At 40.6% G+C, this 20179-nt stretch overlaps 1 protein-coding gene across 1 annotated transcript in view; it reads left to right on the plus strand.

Annotated features, from left to right (window-relative positions):
* LOC126183377 (protein unc-79 homolog) overlaps positions 1-20179 on the plus strand; it is an 852060-nt gene that overhangs the window by 775813 nt on the left and 56068 nt on the right. Inside the window, 1 exon segment of the mRNA XM_049925310.1 lies at positions 7518-7764. Coding sequence (XP_049781267.1) covers positions 7518-7764 — 247 coding nt within the window.

Raw genomic sequence — 20179 nt, forward strand, 5'->3', positions numbered from 1 at the left:
GCTGAGGCTGAGTCACAGATAGGCACAACAAAAAGACTCTCACAATTAAAGCTTTCAGCCATTAAAGCCTTTGTCAATACTAGACACACACACACACACACACACACACACACAAACAAACAAACACAACTCACACACACGACTGCAGTCTCAGTCAAAACTGTGGAGAGTCAGTGAAGCAAATGGTTAGTATCTATTATATAGGAGGGTAGGTTCCAGGTAATAGACTGAATGTTATGGTCTATATCTGTGTCAATACAGAAAAATTTTCTTATCCCTAGCGGGATCTCAGTTCCTTATACTGTTCCTGCATTGTTGCTTGGCTCATGGGATCCCACCTAATGGTCTTACCATCAAATTACCCATCTTGGGCTGCCACCTCTCCTTCCACAATGACTTCCACCTGTTCAAATTCTGTCAATCCTTAGGCCTCACCAACACAGCCCTGCAAAACCATATCAACCAAGCCCATAAATCCTTGCAGTACCTTCTCTCCATATGCAAAATTCTCCTGTTATGCAATCCCAAATTCCTGAAGCCCATAACACACAGTGAAATTCTTGCCTTCCGGAACTTGAGCAACAAGCACAATCCACCTCAAAAAGCTCTCCAGCCTGCTCACTTCCTACTCCCACCTTGGAGTACCACTGTCCACCACCTCTACAACAACCTCCAAACCTCCCCCACATCCTCTCATACCTGACAAATCCTCTCTCACATACCTACTACATTTACCCTGCCCTCCCTCCCACCACCACACAGAATCCAGAACCTAAACAGACCCACAACTGGTCATGAACCTTTCCTCCAAAAGCCTTAGCCCCACAGAGATATCAGTCTTTTTCAAAGGCCTCACCTTTTGCCCCATTCCCAAATTCAGTAATGCAGAACTTGTTAAAGACCTTCAGTGGAAACACTTTTTCACCTCCAACCCTACCAATCAGACTCAACCAAAGACCAATATTGAACCTTGCCTAACTCAGTTCACTCCATTCAAATGTGATCCACCCCCACTGACCCCAAACCACCCCTTTTTAACTTTTCAGAGTTTCTTGATCTCGAACCTTGCCTCACCATCATTCCCCAAATCCCTCAACATGCAAACTAACCTTTCATCTGCAGAAATAACTGCAGTCCACCATCTAAAAACTGATCCCGTCATTATACTCCTACCTGCGGACAAAGGCTGTTGTTTTGAATCACAAGGATTACCTGGTGGAAGGACTCAACCAGCTGTCATATACTTCTACCTACAAACCTTGCCACAGTGACCCCATTCCAGTAATACAGCAGGATTTCCAATCACTACTCAAATCCTTAGGCCCATCCCAGAACCTCTCCCCAGAGTCCATCTCTCTAATCACCCCTACCACTCCTCACACTCCTACCATCTACAGGCTTCCTAAAGTCCATAAACCTAACCACCCAGAATGCCCCATTGTGGCTGGTTACCGTGCCCCCACTGAGAGAATGTCTGCTCTCATAGACCAACACCTTCAGCCTATTACCCTGAACCTACCCTCCTCTATAAAAGATACCAACAATTTCCTCCACCGACTCTCCAATGTCCCTGTCCCTTTTCCAGACATTGCCCTGCTCATCACTAGTGATGCCACTTCCCTGTACACTAACATTCCTAATGCCCATGGCCTCACCGCTATTGTACACAACCTTTCCCAATGCCCGATGGATACCAAACCAACAACCTCCTTCCCAGTCACCATGACCAACTATATCTTTACCCACAATTACTTCTCCTTTAAAGACATTATCTACAAACAAATCAGAGGTACAGCTATGGGCATCAGCATGGCACCATCCTATGCCAAACTATACATGGGCCATCTAGAGGAATCATTCTTAAAAACCCAGAATCCTAAACCCCTAAACTGGTTCAGATTCATTGATGACATCTTTGCTATCTGGATCAAAGGTGAGGACATCCTATCCACATTCTTCCAGAACATCAACAACTTCTCCCCCATTTGCTTCACTTGGTCCTACACAACCCAACAAGCCACCTTTCTCGATGTTGTCCTCCACCTCAAACATGGCTACATCAGTACCTCCATCCATATCAAATCTGCTAACCACCAGCAATACTTCCACTTCAACAGCTGCCACCCATTCCATACCAAGAAGTCCCTTCCATACAGCCTAGCCACCCATAATCATCACATCTTCCGTGAGAAGCAGTCCCTCTTGAAATATACCTAGGGTCCCACTGAGCCTTCACTGACCATAATTATCCTCCCAACCTTCAACAAAAACAAATCTCCTGGGCCTTACCTTTCCAGTCTCCCACCACCTCCCAAAGTCCCACCGTCCAGCCACAGAGGAGCATTCCCCTCGTAACTCAGTACCACACAGTACTGGAGCAACTGAATCACATTCTTTGCCAGGGGTCAATTACCTCTGGTCATGCCCTAAAATGAGAAATGTCCTGCGTGCTACCCTTCCAACCTCGCCCACAGTCGTACCCCACTGTCCACTGAACCTACACAATATACTTATCCACCCTTGCACTACCCCTGCTCACAATCCCTTACCTCATGGCTCATACCCGTATAATAAACCTAGATGCAAGACCTGCCCCATACATTCCCCCACCACCACCTACTCCAGTCTGGTCACTAACGTCTCTGTGCTATCAAAGGCAGGGCTACCTGTGAAACCAGTCATGTGGTCTACAAGCTAAGCTGCATCCACTGTGCTGCATTCTATGTAGGCTGTCTGTCCACATGAACGGCCACTGACAAACTGTGGCCAAGAAACAAATGGAGCATCCTGTTGCTGAATGCTGAACACACTGCCAAACATGATATCCTTCATTTCAATGATTGCTTCACAGCCTGTGCCACATGGATCCTTCCCACCAACACCAGCTTTTCTGAATTGTGCAGATGGGAACTTTCCCTGCAATACATCCTACATTCCCATTACCTTCCTGGCCTCAACCTTCATTAGTCACTGTCATCACCCATCCAGCCCCTTCCCTGTTCCCATTCCATCACTACATTGCCGTCATTCCACCACCACATCCAGTCTCTTTATTTCTCTCCTTCTTTTCTGCTACTTCTCCCCCTCCCCCTCCCCACCTCTCCCCAACCATCATCTGACCTGCAGCACTTCACTGTCCACCATCCTCCACCATACTATTCCTCCCCCTCCCCACCCCAGCCTCCTCCTTGCCTCCACCCAGTTGCAACTCCCATCATGATCTGGTGCTGCTGCTCGCAGTGTGGTTTCTGTTTCAGTTACCTGAGACTGCAGTCATGTGTGTGAGTTGCATTTGCGTGAGTGTGTGTGTGTGCGTATATGTGTGTATAGTGTTGACAAAGGCCTTAATAGCCAAAAGCTTTAATTGTGAGAGTCTTTTCATTGTGTCTATGTGTGACTCAGCATCTCTGCTACATGCTGAGTAGCAACTTTCCTTCTAATAATATCATCATGTTAATATTATTGTCATTATTTGTAGTGACTGGTCTGAGATATTTCCTGGCAGCATCTACTGAACCTGACAACCCCATCTTTTGCATAACAGTTGTGAAGTGCGTATTGAAAAGTTCAGCAACAGTGCACACATCTGTTACCCATGTATCATTTACTCTTAATGATTTGTGCTTCTCTTTTTCTCTGGTTCTACCAGTCTCTTCCTTCACTATATCTCATATTGTCTTTATTTTGTTTTCTGAAGTGACTATCCTTCTCTAATAATGCATTTGCTTTGATATTCGTATTACTATCTTCAATATTTTGCAGTATTTTTTACAATGATTTATAGCATTTACATCAGAGATGTTTCCAACTGATAGATATAGCTTCCTTTTTGTCTTACAGGATACCTTTATTCCTTGAGTAATCCATGTCTTTTTTATAGACTCTGGTTTAACCTGGGTTAGTTTTGGGGAAAAACAGTTTTCAAATAAGTTAAGAACATTATTAATAGAAGTGTTGTATTTCTCATTCATGCTATGAGAATTATACACATAATTCAAGTTTATGCCTTTGAGAAGTTTCCTAAAACAATCAATTTTTGACTTACTGACTACCCTCTTGAACGCACATTTAGTAGAGTTTATACCCTGATCAGTATTAATATTTAGCAAAAGAAACTGCATGTCATGGTCTGGGAGGCTACTTATTATTGGGTTTATAATATAGTTTTGTTCATTAACATTACTATAAAGATATGATCAATGGCCATCTTTGAGTCCTTAGCTATTCTAGTGGGAAAGTTAACAGTATAAATTAAGTTGAATGACAATGCTAGTGAGTGCAGTAAGTTCTTACATAAAGAGTTTTGAATAAAATCTACTTTAAAATCACCGGTAACCACTAATTCCATGTTTTCTGCTGTTAAATAGGCCAATAGAGCTTCAGAGTTATTTATGAACAGATTAAAATTACCTGTTGGTACTCAGTTTACACTTACTGTTATGAATGGATTGTTACAAAATTCTACTTCTGTTGCACATGCTTCCATATGCTACTCTAGGCAAAATTTGTGAATGTCTGTTATATATATACTGGCCATGACATCTTGGTAGATGATTGTTGCAGTGCTGAGGCAGGAGCAGTGGTAGCATTGCAAAGCTTCTTCTGCCTTAATCTATCTAACAAGCCTTCATCATGCTTCGACATTCCGGATGATATATAATCATGCCACTCTGGTCTCATGCTAGCCCGTGCCTCCCATCTGTTTGTGTCGATTCCAAACCTCTCCGTACCTCGTTTACAGGAGTCCTTGAACCTCAATACAGGACGTCCTACAGGTCTTTTGGCTATAGAGATCTCTCCAAGCATAACCTCACGTGGTAATCTGTCAGGATCCATACGGTGGATGTGTCCCAGCCAGCGGAGTCATCTCTGCTTCAAGATAGCTGAAATATTGTTGCAGTTAGTTTTAGATAGCACTGCTTCATTGGTCACTCGGTCCTTCCACGTTACTCTGAGGATGGATCTCAGGTACCGCATGTGGAAAGCATTAAGGCAACGTTCTTGTTTGGCATAGGTAGTCCATGTTTCTGATGCATACAAAAGGATGCCTCGTTTGATATACAAGAATTTTGGTGGTCAAAGGGAGTTTGTTGTTTTTCCAAACACATGTAGAGAGTTTGCCAAAAGTTGTCGCAGCTCTTCCAATGTGAGCATCAATTTCCTTGTCAACAGACATGTTTGATTCTATAGTAGATCTAAGATAGCAGAAGTCTATGTTATTACACTTATGGCAATAACTGATGAATGTGGCAATTTCTCCATTGTCCAATTCTGCCCTCCAAAAGTGAGAAGCTAACCTAAATCCTGAAACACTTAACACATTTTCACCAGTTGTCACATGATGTTCAGAAATACAGACTATGTCAGCTGGGTGGGATGACTTAATCATCAGTGCAGATAAGTAGTTCATTAATATTACTTCTTAGCCATCCAGTATTTTGATGCACTAGAGATAGTTGTATTTAACATTGACTGATATAAAAATCGGTGGAAATAAAATGTCTGCTGATTGATGAAAATTTTTAACCAACAGCTGTGTTTGTTGATCCACTGTGCCAGAATTATGTTGTTTAGTTTCTTTCTTGAACTGAAGGTTCATTTCAATCCTGAACTCTCTTGGAACTCAACTTCTTTCTTTTGTACCTACCCTAAAAAAAAAGAGGTTGCTCCAATACCTGTAACCACTGGTATTTTATCACTCTGAAACTGCTGCTCCTGCCTCTGTACAAGTGCAAGCATCTGTCTTCACTTTCACTCGATACCCAAAGCCTGCCCCCATGCCCTACTAAATGTGTACCCCTGGCCTTGGTTAAAATTGTTGTGGTTGATTCTAATCTTTGTAGTCTCCTTTAGAATGGAATCCCAATAAAATGATGTGTGAGCCAAGACTCATGTCTTTTCAAATTGTATTTTATGTCAGTTTTCCAGGCACTGTTCAGATATGGCTCACTTCTCAAGATCTCTTTGTTTAATGGGTCACTTTTTCTCATTACAATGCTCAGCAATACTGGAAATAGTTTGACAAAAAATGCTGCCACATTCACAGCGGTCATATACACACTGGGCACTGGAAGAGCTATGTTGTCTTTAATGTGGAATAATTTACCTTGTATTTTGGAGGTGGCCAGAACACTGGTCTTCTGAAGAAATATTTCTCCACAACTTTCAAACAGAATATTATATTAGTGGATTCATCTACTGTATTATATCAATGATATACATATTTACCACATACATAATTGTGCCAGTATAACTAAATTAAAAAGGAATTGGGAATATTTAAGATCATCATTTGACTAGAAACTCTGAGGAATGATATGATAAGTTTCTATTGTGTCACAATGTACTGTAATTTGATGAGATCATTATCACTGTTTTTTTAAGCAATGCATCCAAATAGTACCAGCTGGTTATTATTTTCATTTTCTTCTTTAACAGTTATTTCAGATATTCTCCTTATGGGACAAGTTTGTCAATTGAAAATTTCATTTTCTCTCACTGTACTTGAAAAATGACATTGCAGTATCATTGCCACTTACATAAGTCATTTTTGTTCAGTCACAGCTCCAGGCATTTGCTGCATAATACATCCACATTAAAAACACACAACCCTACAACTGAGACTATGTCATTTGTTAAACACAGTGGACACCATATCAGTAAATACACTGGAAATATCCCAACAGACCAAGTGTACAAATGTTATAGAAACATAATTACAGGCACCTTGAGATTAGAGATGTGCAGAAAATTATTATGTTTGAAAAGACCTATTATATGGTCAGAAAAATATTGCATAAAAACTTACGGAACTACATAAAATGACTATACAATTAATTTCTGTAGTAATAGAATGAAGCAATATCAAGTTCACAATGTTAAACATTAATGGGACTAATGGAAACTAAAAACAAAAGCATCAGTTCAGAATTTACAAGAAAAAATCAAACGCACATGTCCTTTACAAAAGGTTTGTTTAATTAACACTTCTACAGTTGTGTTTTTCTTTTTCTCACTGATCCATTGTTCTTTGATGTAGGCAGTTGCAGTTGTTGTGGACATCAGCCTTCTGGCTGATACAAATAGTTGTAATCTAAATCTTACAAAACAGAAAATTAAAAATGTTGTCCTTAGTGATTAACACACTTTTAAAATCTCCATTGCTGCTAAAATTTCACTGTTAATTTCCTTCTTGCCCTGCTGGATTTCCTTGCATGCAGAATTGAGAACTACCTTATTGTGTTCCCTTCAAATGGTCTCATTTTCTATTGTCTTTTTCTCTGTTTTATCTAATAAAGGAACCTTGGGATTCAAAAGTTTTTTTGTGTGTGTTTGCTTGTCAGTACCTAATGAATGTAAGTCTTTTCTAGCTTTATGAAGATATAATTTAATTTTTGATTGTGTTTTATCAGTCCTTGTTACTCAACATCACATTAATTTACTGTTCCTTCTGAACATATTACTTATATTTTATGTATTGAAGTGAAAAGTTTGTGAGAGATTTCAATTTTTCTCAGGCCTCGTGAATTCATTGAGTGTGTTGGTCACATACGCTTACTTTCATGGCTTCTATTGGGAGCACTGACCCACACTGCACTACATAGTGGATCAGTGACAAGTCACACTCCTTGTCAACCAGTACCACAAGAAGCCTCCTGCCACATTGCTGACCACATCCAAGTCATTATGGCAGGTTTTGCCGAGCAATCAAAAGCATCAGTTTTGCATATGTCTTCTCTTTTCCATGCCTTCATTCTTTGTCAGGTATGTATCGTGAGCACAAACTGCAATGTCTAAGATGTGCTGCTTTCAGGTAAGTTTGTTGTATAGCTTTAACAGTTAAATAATATTGCTTTCTTTTTGCAATTCAACTCCAGAGCTTTTTAAAAAGAAATAAAAGGATAACAATGACAAAGAAATGATTCATAGTCATTTAATTGGAGATTTCAGCTGTATTTTAAAGTATCAGTAATATGTACTATTTTCAGGGAGGTGTAGAGGGTATCAGATAGATTATGATTTTAATACAAATTCCTCCTCAGAAGTGTACCTTTTCTGTTCTTTCAAAACAAACATGTAAGGTAACATGTTCCATTCATCTTTATCTGCTGTGTGAAACAGCAATAGCATTTAACTGTGACTCTGATATTTATTAAATTTGTAACTAACTAACTAATATGCTAATCATGGCCGGGGCTAACCACTGTTGTAATGATGAAAAGGGGATGCAGATCATAAGTGCATGACACTAAATGTGTAATGTGACACATGCAGGGTGTTAAAAGTGAGTATTCCGTATTTTGAGAGGTGGTAGTGCGGACCAAAAGAAGACAAAAATGTCCAGTAAAATGCACACCTTAAGAGCTATGAGCACTTGTTTATCTTCACTAATGTGTAACACATATCATCCAGTGAAAGCTATGTCAAATTGCTTACAGAATGCAGTACACAAATGAGGACACTTTCCTTTATTACTATGCATGGATACAGCATGCAGTAAACATCTGTTAGTGTTGTTACTGTTCACTGGCAAATAGAAGCAACTGTCAAGCCTGTATTCTGAAAAAGTACCCAGAATGCAGGGTGCCATCTGGACAGTTAACCAGCCATGTTTTTTCAGTGACTAGCAGGCAAGTTCCATACCTTCAACAATGGCAGATCATGGCAGAATTCACACTACTCTTACTTCTTTATGATATTTTGTGGTTGAATGCTTCTAGTTATTAGTGTTAACATATAACAATCACTAACTCACTGTGCTGGCATAATGATAAGTGACAGCATGAAGATGAAGAATGCAAGAGCAGAGAAGGCTGTGAGATGTCAGCCAATAGCCTGCTGACCAGGATCGCATCATGATAGGAGCGCCCTCTAGCCAAAGAGAATATAAGCGCTGCTTCTGCCAGCCTCAATCGCATAGTACTAGACGGATATTAGTAGCACAGTACTAGACTGGTTATAGCAGAGAGGCCTAGATGAACAGTAATATTAACAATAGCAGTTATTAGTGATCCATATTCATTCCTTGTATGGACATTGTCTACAGGAAAAGACACTGACTGTTTGCATGTTGCCCATCACTTGCGACAGCATTGTAATTCAAATATAAGTATTGTCAATCTTCTTATTTGTAATGAAAACTATTAATGTTATTTGCTTGAATTGTTGAATAGCTATCCAAGAATGCAGAATCCTTTAGGCACCCTATAAGCAACGAGTTGGCAGGACCACACACTCACATCCTTAAAACTGATAATATAAAATTGCTAGTGCCAGGTGAGGTTTGGAGGTAGTGTACAAATATAAAAATCTATTTTATGAATCCACAAATGTGTTGGTATATTTTGAGTCTTTTAACCAAATGAATCACATTTCACAGTCTCATGAGAGCACTGTGTCTGGAAACGAGTTGTAGAATTGTGTGGGGGACATGAAATGGTTGAGTGCTACCAGTTATTACTGTTATTCATAGCTCTGCTGTGAAGAAGCAAGTATTGAAACAAGTGGAAGAAGATCCTGGAATTACAATACACAGAATTTCAGCATCTATTGGTGTTAGTCATCCTCTAGTCTGGACGATCCTTTATGAACAGTCACTATAGCCCTTTCATGTAAAACATATCCAAGCCCTTTGGCCGCAAGAAAAGCCAGCCAGGTGCAGTTCTGCCAATGGCCATTGGAGAGCTATGGTGAAGACCCATTTTTCACAACAAAGATACTTTTCAGAGACAATATCGATTTCACAGCACATGGGATTGTCAATTCTCATAACCAGCATATGTGGGCTGATACAAATCCAGTGGACAATGGAAGATGCAAGGCATCAGCACCAATATTCATTTAATGTATGGGCAGGAATTATTGGTGTAAACTAACAGCCTCTTACATCTTCAGTTCCTATCAAATAACTAACCTGTCCTGCTAGAGAAGGTACCTCAAATTTTGGAGGACAACAGTTCAAACCCATGCTGATTTCCCTAAATCAGGTGCCAGGATGATTCCTTTGAAAGGGTGCAGCCGACTTCCTTCCCCATCCTTGACAAAATCCAAGCTTGTACTCTGTCTCTAATGACCTCATTGTTGACCATATGGTAAACCCAATCTTCCTTTCCTTAGAAGAGGTACCATTCCAATTATGGCGGAAATGTGGTTCATGCAAGTGGTGCACCAGCCCATTTCCTCCTAAATGTCTGAGAACGTCTCACATGGACATTTAATGGGCAATGGATTAGTCCAGGAGGTCCAGTACATTGGCCAGTGCATTCTGCCAATCTTCATATTTTGGTTATAGGGCCACTTGAGATCTTTAGTGTATGCAAGCCCTCATTAATGATGTAAAAAAAATACGGGAATGTACTATCAATGCCTGCCAGCAGATATACACTCCTGGAAATGGAAAAAAGAACACATTGACACCGGTGTGTCAGACCCACCATACTTGCTCCGGACACTGCGAGAGGGCTGTACAAGCAATGATCACACGCACGGCACAGCGGACACACCAAGAACCGCGGTGTTGGCCGTCGAATGGCGCTAGCTGCGCAGCATTTGTGCACCGCCGCCGTCAGTGTCAGCCAGTTTGCCGTGGCATACGGAGCTCCATCGCAGTCTTTAACACTGTTAGCATGCCGCGACAGTGTGGACGTGAACCGTATGTGCAGTTGACGGACTTTGCGCGAGGGCGTATAGTGGGCATGCGGGAGGCCGGGTGGACGTACCGCCGAATTGCTCAACACGTGGGGCATGAGGTCTCCACAGTACATCGATGTTGTCGCCAGTGGTCGGCGGATGGTGCACGTGCCCGTCGACCTGGGACCGGACCGCAGCGACGCACGGATGCACGCCAAGACCGTAGGATCCTACGCAGTGCCGTAGGGGACCGCACTGCCACTTCCCAGCAAATTAGGGACACTGTTGCTCCTGGGGTATCGGCGAGGACCATTCGCAACCGTCTCCATGAAGCTGGGCTACGGTCCCGCACACCGTTAGGCCGTCTTCTGCTCACGCCCCGACATCGTGCAGCCCGCCTCCAGTGGTGTCGCGACAGGCGTGAATGGAGGGACGAATGGAGACATGTCGTCTTCAGCGATGAGAGTCGCTTCTGCCTTGGTGCCAATGATGGTCGTATGCGTGTTTGGTGCCGTGCAGGTGAGCGCCGCAATCAGGACTGCATACGACCGAGGCACACAGGGCCAACACCCGGCATCATGGTGTGGGGAGCGATCTCCTACACTGGCCGTACACCACTGGTGATCGTTGAGGGGACACTGAATAGTGCACGGTACATCCAAACCGTCATCGAACCCATCGTTCTACCATTCCTAGACCGGCAAGGGAACTTGCTGTTCCAACAGGACAATGCACATCCGCGTGTACCCCGTGCCACCCAACGTGCTCTAGAAGGTGTAAGTCAACTACCCTGGCCAGCAAGATCTCCGGATCTGTCCCCCATTGAGCATGTTTGGGACTGGATGAAGCGTCGTCTCACGCGGTCTGCACGTCCAGCTGGTCCAACTGAGGCGCCAGGTGGAAATGGCATGGCAAGCCGTTCCACAGGACTACATCCAGCATCTCTACGATCGTCTCCATGGGAGAATAGCAGCCTGCATTGCTGCGAAAGGTGGATATACACTGTACTAGTGCCGACATTGTGTGTGCTCTGTTGCCTGTGTCTATGTGCCTGTGGTTCTGTCAGTGTGATCATGTGATGTATCTGACCCCAGGAATGTGTCAATAAAGTTTCCCCTTCCTGGGACAATGAATTCACGGTGTTCTTATTTCAATTTCCAGGAGTGTATAACCAACTTAGAATATTTAAGAGAGTCTGTGTTTTCCTATGATGTCAGACAGAAGCCTGCCTTACTGTGAATGGACACTATATTATTAATGACTTACAAGTACAGTTCATATGTAATGGCAAGCAAATTACATCAGAAATGCTGCTGTTTTGTAGTAACAGAATAATATCGTCTCATTTGTTTACTGCATTATGTAGATTGTTCATAATAGCAAAGAGCTTGCAGTAGAAGAGATATACTTCACAGAAGTGAAGATGAACAAAGTATGCATTTTAAAACCCATCTCTACTGAACACTTTTGTCTTGTTTTTGTCCATGCTACCACCATGGATTTTTTTAAGCACCCTATATCTACTGAACGTTTTTTTTTTTTTTGTGCATGTATACACTATTTGCCACAATAGTAGGTAATGCAATAATTACTGGAGTTACATTAAATTACTATTACTCATTTACTTGGCAGACACACAGAGTGAAATGCATGGGTATTCCTCTGCTACTTTTGTATCTCCTTTGCCCTTGTATATAATATGTTTGATCACTGTATAATCCATTTCAGGAAATCCATGTGTGCTCTTTAAAATAAATGTTGATTATATGTACAAAATTTACTGCATAGATCCCTAAGAGTCTGTCTCCATCCAACCCAAACAAACTTTCTTGCATTATGGGTTTCTAGTTACCTGTAACTTTGATGATCCTCTCTCCCTTTTCCTTTATGCACATTTATAGTTTTCTAAAGGCAGCTTTTTCATAAGGCATCTCATTTTTTGTTACAGCATGTACTTGTATTAGACATATTAATTTGTATTGCCTTTAATCTTTCACAAGTAGGTTGTTAATTCTGAGAACTGGATTATTGAAGTTTCTTTCCTTACAATAATTCCATCTGTTTTCTTCCACTGACTTGACATTAGACAAAAAATTATCCAATTTGAAGTTTCATAGACTCATCTGTTGTAGGTTACTGTACTTAAAAAGTTCATTTGCAGGTTTACCATTTCCCATCTGATAATGTTTAATTTCTTGAGACCCATATGCATTATTGTGTTACGTAGCAAATATATTTGGTAAGACAAGTTCTGGTAGAATGTAAATAATTTAGGACCAAAGGACACCAAAACTTCTACTATTCAGTGAATGGTCTCCTTTGCTTGTAAACTATGTTTACAGCAAATAAATTAGCATTCTTTGAGAAACTTAAAATGCTCTGTTAATTGATGAACCTTTTGGCACTAGGATCACACTTCAAAGCAGCATCCAGTTCTGTCCCAGGCACTTTTAAGGCTGCTTCCAACTGTGAAATGCACTAATCCAATAATGTGCTTATTTCTCTTTCCATTCTCCAGCACATTTATTTAAACATGGAGGACATTTTCCATTTTTGTCTCTGATATTTTATATCTCTTGCTGGAGATCATAAAAACACTTTGGAACACAGTTATCTCTGCAGTTAATATTGGTATGCTGTACAGACAATGTTGAAAAGTTCTAACTAAAAATGGAAATAGTGTTCACACTAGAAACTGAAAATATTTTGTGACTTTTTAAAGTCTTTCGGCTGTGTAAACCATGATATCTTCACATAAAAAATTGGAATTTACAAACATACTTTGAAAACCACTGTGAAGTTCATGGCAGAGGATACTTCTCATTGTATCACGTATTAGGTTTTCTTCCCATTCCAGTCACACATGCAGTAATTGTTCTTGAAACTTTGTAAGTAGTCTTTTGTGGGATAGTTAATGTCTGCCTTTAAGTTCCTCTCTGTTCAAGTTTTTCATTATTTCTGTGATGCTGCCCTGTGACCATTTGTGACACCCTTCTTTCTATATATTCAGTATCTCCTGTTAGCCATATATGTTATGGGTTCCACACTTGAGCAGCATTCTGGGATGGATTGGGTGAATGTCTTTTTTAGCAATCTTCTTTGTAGACTGATTTCATTTACTTTGTATCCAACTAATGAACCAAAGCCTGTCTCTTGCTTTACATGAGACTGAGCCTATGTAATCATTCCATTTCTGATGTTATGTTGGTAATCTGGCACCTTATTTCATCTTTGCTGCAAGCATAAATGAGGTGGTGGACTATCTTTAAGGAATATCCCAATCTTTTTCTACAATATAATGCTGTTGTGTGAATAGAAGTATTTTGAATAATGTAATTGTCATTTATTCAGATCATCAAAACACCATCACATTCCAACATGCTCTATGCCCAGGGCAGTAAATTTGTGCAGTTATCTATGTATGTTATGCTGACAGGATTATAAACAAATGGACATGCATATTAGGTTATGTGACCACATTGTTTGTGATACTTAGTATGGTTTACCATTACATGATTAAGTGCATGTGAATTCAGCTTTCCAGAAAGTCTTCAAATTTGTCAATATTATGAGTAGTATACATTGCTGCTCACCATAAAGATGACTTGTTGTGTTGCATACAGGCACAATAAAAAGACTGTCACACATTGAGCTTTGACCACAGCAGCCAGAGATAGTGGTCATCTGTGCATGAGGTGTGCTTGTTGTATGAATGTGTGTGTGTTTTCCTTTTTAATGAAGGTTTGGCCAAAACCTCAATGTTTAACAGTCTTTTCATTGTGCTTATCTACAACTCAATGTGTCATTGTGAAGTATGATGTAATGTTTAATTAATAAGTGAAAGGAAAGTAAATGTTATTTTCAATACACAAGATATATCTTCTATCAGAAATAATATATTTGTCCCTGGCTTGGCTTGTTCTCAGTTTCTGCTTTGGTTAAGAAAGGCATAAATGTTTTTGGCAAATGTGGGTGTAAGATGTTCAAAAGGGGTTAGCTACTTTGTTCTGAGTCAGAATCAAATAGCATTTATAACTAAAAAATGTTGAACCTGTGTCAGCTGAATATGCTCTAGCTGTTAGTAAAATTAGTAACACTGAAGGCTTATGGCATCCTAGACTTATTCATCTTGGGCTTGGCACTTTCTCCAGATGCAAGACAGAGCGAAGGGATGAAGTCGGAGTGTTGTGATTCTGAACCTGTTGTCAAGTATAACTCATGTTTGCTTGGTAAGATGTGTAAATTTTCATTTAATGTGGCTGGAAGACAAAGGACAACTGAGATACGTGACTTGGTGCATGTCGATTTGTGTGGTCACATGGAGCAAATACCACATTATGTGGTTAAGTTCATGTATGTGCTAGCGAATGATGATTGCAGAAGAACATTCTCTTTTCCTCAGTGGTAACGATCAAACATTTGGTTGGGGTTGAGCATTAGATTATTGTGTTGTATAGTGTAAAAAAGAATGGTGCTGTAGAAAGGATAAGAAATCAATTTGTGAGATGCCATGATGCATGTCATTTGATTCTGGTCTGCATAAGCAATATAGGGCAGAGGCATGCAAATGGCTGTAAACATGAAGAACCTTGTTCCACATAGAGTACATAAAAGTAAGACATCACAGGAGTTATGGAAGGGTAAAGTATCTTCTCTGAGCCATTTAAAAGTGTTTAATTCTCAAGCCTTTATGCATATACCAGTTAAAAAGAGGACAAAGTGGGATGCCAAGGCTATGGAACTACTTTTGTAGGTTACAATGAAATGACTAAAGGTTACAAACTAGCTGATACCCAGGAACTCAAGAAAACTCTTAAAATCAGGAGTGTTGGTTCTCAAGAGAATGAGTGCAGGACTGCCAGTACCAGGGCACCAGCTATAAGTGAAGATTACTGTGTGTTCTGGTCAAGTGGACAGCATACTGAATGCTGTGAGACAGAAGATGTAGTGAAAGTCGTTAGCACTGGGAGTGACAGTTCAAACACAGATAAAGACAGGGACTACATCTCAGATGCTCAACCAGTGGTGGACACAGAGGAATCTGACATGCTTCTGATTTATCCTAATTTTCCAGAAGGTGATTAGCCATTCATAGTGTCAGCTCGTGTGCAGGAACCCAAGGAGTACCCAGATTATGTCACCTATTTTGTAAGTAAGTTTTCCAGTTTTGGAGAAAATTCTGTGAACCTGGATTATAGCATGTTAAGGAGTGAGAGAGGAGACTGGATAAAAGCCTTGATAGAAGAAATAAAGTGTTAACAGAATAATGGTGTTTGGGAACTTGTGGACACACTATTTCTTTAAATCTTTGTGTAACTTTGGTAAATTGGCTTAAAATTTTTAAGATCAGATGGCACTTATCTGTAATTAAGGAACAATATTCATAACTGAATTTTCAGAGAATATGTGCAACTGTTCAAATATGACTATCACAACATCCAAAATGAAGCAACTTTGCATTGCTTTCCATTCTTGGTGACTGAAGTAGCTCCCATAACATTAGTCATGTCAGTGCTTTTGATTTTTTTCTGTATGAATTTCATTTACTAACCAATTAGTACTATAATTATTATTCCCTGGAGTAATCCTACATAGTGTTTTGATGCCAATGTAAACATATGCATATATATGAAGGATTATTTGTAATAGTTGAAAAGCAATGGCCAGTTTTTTTTATGGGATATAACATTATGATTTAATAATCAATGTAATGTGTGTTTTTATTCCTTAAGTATGAGATTATTGTACTGTGTATGGTGAAGTCTATTAATCAAATCATATGGAATATCATTGTACATCTCCTGGCAGAAAAGACATGAAGTGTACTAGAAAGCTTAGGTTTTCCATGTGGCCACAAGTATTCCACCAGTGCTCATACACAGAAAAACAGGATCATCATCAGTGCATTTCAAAGGAAAATTAACTGTGAACATCATTTCACGACCTACTTAAATTCATAAGTAATGTTTTGTAAACCCATTTAACTGTACAGGGTGTTTCTGTAAGAGCATGCAGAAATGTAATAGGACATAGAGAATGCTCCACTGAACAATTTGAGGTAGGGAACCTGTGGTTGGAGAAGCCAGCTTGAGGGGATATGGAAATAAACTTGTCTACCACTTTGTCTTGAATTACTGTTTTCCAACTTATTTACAACTAACATGCATACAAGTTTACACATGCTGTGCTGTTTATTTCCATGTACATTCTTTATTTCCTGCAATACAATAAGGGAGACAAGTCTGATTACTGTGAAGTCATGATGCAGGTTTTGTTTACTTGAGGTTTGTGCGAAGAGTTGCCCCTGATTTGTTGGAGAATGTACCCTTGGCTGTTCATCAGAGGACGTGAATATAACATAATGGTGCACTACCTCAGTTCAGTGTGGATGTCCACAATGTCTCACTGCTGTATCTCCTGGTCACTGGATTGGAAGGGCAGGTCCCATTCCATGGCCTGCAAGGTCATCCGACCTGAATCCGCTTGATTATTTTCTATGGGGATATCTAAAGTCACTTGTGTATGAGACGCCAGTGGATACAGAGATGGAATTAGTTGCAAAAATTGGAGCTGTCTGTGATGTGATTCAAAACATACCAGGGGTATTTGTCAGGGTGCATCAGAATCTTGTTCGCTGAAGTCATGCTTGCATTGAGGTTGATGGCCATCAGTTTCAGCACATTTTGTAAGATACAGTACAAATGGTATGTCCATTGCGTCAATGATGTATTTGCAGTTAACTGTAACTAATGTGAATAAAAGAAGTACAGAATAATTTGATTTTATGCCTATTATCTCCTTAGGCTCTCTTCTCCAACCCCAGGTTTCATACCTCAAATCATTCAGTACTGCATCCTCTATGTCATGTTAAATTTTTGCATGCTCTTATGGAAACACCCTGTATAATGTTTCTAAATTCAAAATAACAAGTGAAATGAATGTTGTTTAAAAATATGCATACACTGAAATGACAAAAGTCATGGAATACCTCATAATATAATGTCAGACCTCCTTTTGGCTGGTACACTGCAGCAACTCGACACAGCATGGACACAACAAGTCGTTGGAAATCCTGTGCAGGAATACTGAGCAATGCTGCCTCTATAGCCATCCATAATTGCAAAAGTGTTGCCAGTGCAGGATTTTGTGCATGAACTGACCTCTCAATTATGTCTCACAAATATTTGATGGTATTCAAGTTGGGTGACCCAGGTAGCCAAATCATTCACCCAGACTGTCCAGAATGTTCTTCAAACCAATTGCAAACAGTTGTGTCCCACTTACATGGTGCATTATCATCCATAAAAAATTCCATCATTGAACAGCTGCAAGTTGTTTCCAAGTAGCCAAACTTAACCATTTCCAGTCAATTACCAGTTCAGTTGGACCAGAGGGCCCAGTCCATTCCATGTAAACACAGCCCACACCATAATGGAGCCATCACCAGCTAGCCCAGTGCCTTGTAGACAGCCTGGGTCCACTTGAACCCTACCATCAGTTCTTACCAACTGAAATTGGGCTCATCTGACCAGGCCATTGTTTTCAAGTCATCTAGGGTTCAATTGATATGGCCACAAGCCCAGGGGAGGTGCTGCAGGCAATGTTGTGCTGTTAGCAAAGGCACTTGTGTCAGTTGTCTGCTGCTGTAGTCTATTAATGCCAGATTTTGTTGCAATGTACTAATGGATAATGTTTACACATACATCCCACATTGACCAAGCCGTGGTTTTCCAGTCATCTAGGGTTCAACTGATATGGCCACAAGCCCAGGGGAGGTGCTGGAGGCAATGTTGGGCTGTTAGCAAAGGCACTCGTGTCAGTTGTCTGCTGCCATAGTCCATTAATGCCAGATTTTGTTGCAATGTGCTAATGGATATGTTTGCACATACATCCCACATTGATTTCTGTGGTTATCTCATGCAGTATTACTTTTCTATTAGCACTGACAATTCTACACAAATGACACTTCTCTTGGTCATTAAGTGAAGGTCATCAGCAAATGAGATGTCCTTGGTGAGAGGTCAAGCATGAAATTTAGCATTCTTTGCACAGTCTTGACACTGTGGAACTCAGAATATTGAATTCCCTAATGATTTCTGAAATGGAATGTCCCATGTGTCTAGCTCCAACTACCATTCCACATTCAAAGTTGTTAATTCCCATTGTCTGGCCATAATCACATCAGAAACCTTTTCACATATATAACCTGAGTACAAATGACAGCTCTGGAAATACACTTCTCTTTTATACCTTGTGTATGTGATACTACTGCAATCTGTATATGTGCATATTGCTATCCCATGACCCTTGCCACCTCTGTGTATATTTTCATCACATAAAGCACACTTTTATTGATCATAAAGAAATATGCAATACGTGTAGTTCCAGGAGCCTGATCATCAAACTTTTCTGTTGCCTTCAGTGCACTAGTAAAGATGTTGTGTCATATCTGCCCTAGCTGTATTGTCCTACACAGAAAATACAGTAATCAAATCAACATTTTAAAATGATTTTTTAAAGAATTTCTTTGGACTGTAAGTAATCCATCATGACTACCAGTTGACCTATTTTTGATAAAGAAGATACTTTGAGTTGCAGACAGGCACAATTAAAAGACACTTACATAAAGCTTTCGGCCATTGCCTTCATCAGTAAAAAACACACACACACACCATTCACACACACAAGCAAGCACACCTCATGCACACACTACCATCAACTGCAGCATCTCAGGCTGGAATGCAACTATCATGTGGGATTCAAGCAGCAGGGAAGGGGAAAGGATAATAGTGTACATGTGGGGAGAGAGACAGATGCTGTCAGGTTTAGAGAGCAGGCACTATACTGCCAACAGGCACAGTGCCAGGAGGTTGTGGGGCAGGCAGGTGGGGAAAAAAGGAGCAAAATTGAAGAGGAGCAGCAAATGATGGGCAGACATGTTGGCAAAGGACTGCAAATAAAGGGGTGGAAGATGAGAATTTGGGGGAAATGATAGGACAGAGGAGATGGAAACTGTTGGGTGGAGATTGTGGAAACAGTGTGTTACCATAGGTTGAGGTCAGGAAAATTACGGGGGAAGAGAATGTGTTGTAAGGATAACTCCCATCTGTGCAGTTCAGAAAATCTGCTGGTGCTTGGAAGGATCCAAGTGGCTCATGTAGCGAAGCAGCCATTGAAATCAAGTGTGTTATGTTCAGCTGCAAGTTGTGCCACAGGGTGGTCTACTTTTCTCATGGCCACAGTTTGGCAGTGGCCATTCATCCTGGTAGACAGCTAGTTGGTGGACATACCAATATACAAAGCTGTGCAATGATTGCAGCAGAGTTGGCAAATGAATGGCTGATTCACATGTAGCCCAGCCCTTGATGGGGTAGGATAAACCTGTAACAGGACTGGAATAGGAAGTGCTGGATGGGTGGATTTGACAGGTTTTGCACCTGGGTCTTCCATGGGAATATGGTCCCTGTTGCAAGGGGTTTGGACTGTGAGTGGCATAGGGATAGACCAGAATGTTGTGGAGGTTGGCTGAGCAAGAGAACACCACTTTAGG

This window comes from Schistocerca cancellata, chromosome 4 (assembly GCF_023864275.1).
Source record: "Schistocerca cancellata isolate TAMUIC-IGC-003103 chromosome 4, iqSchCanc2.1, whole genome shotgun sequence".
Lineage (NCBI taxonomy): Eukaryota > Metazoa > Arthropoda > Insecta > Orthoptera > Acrididae > Schistocerca > Schistocerca cancellata.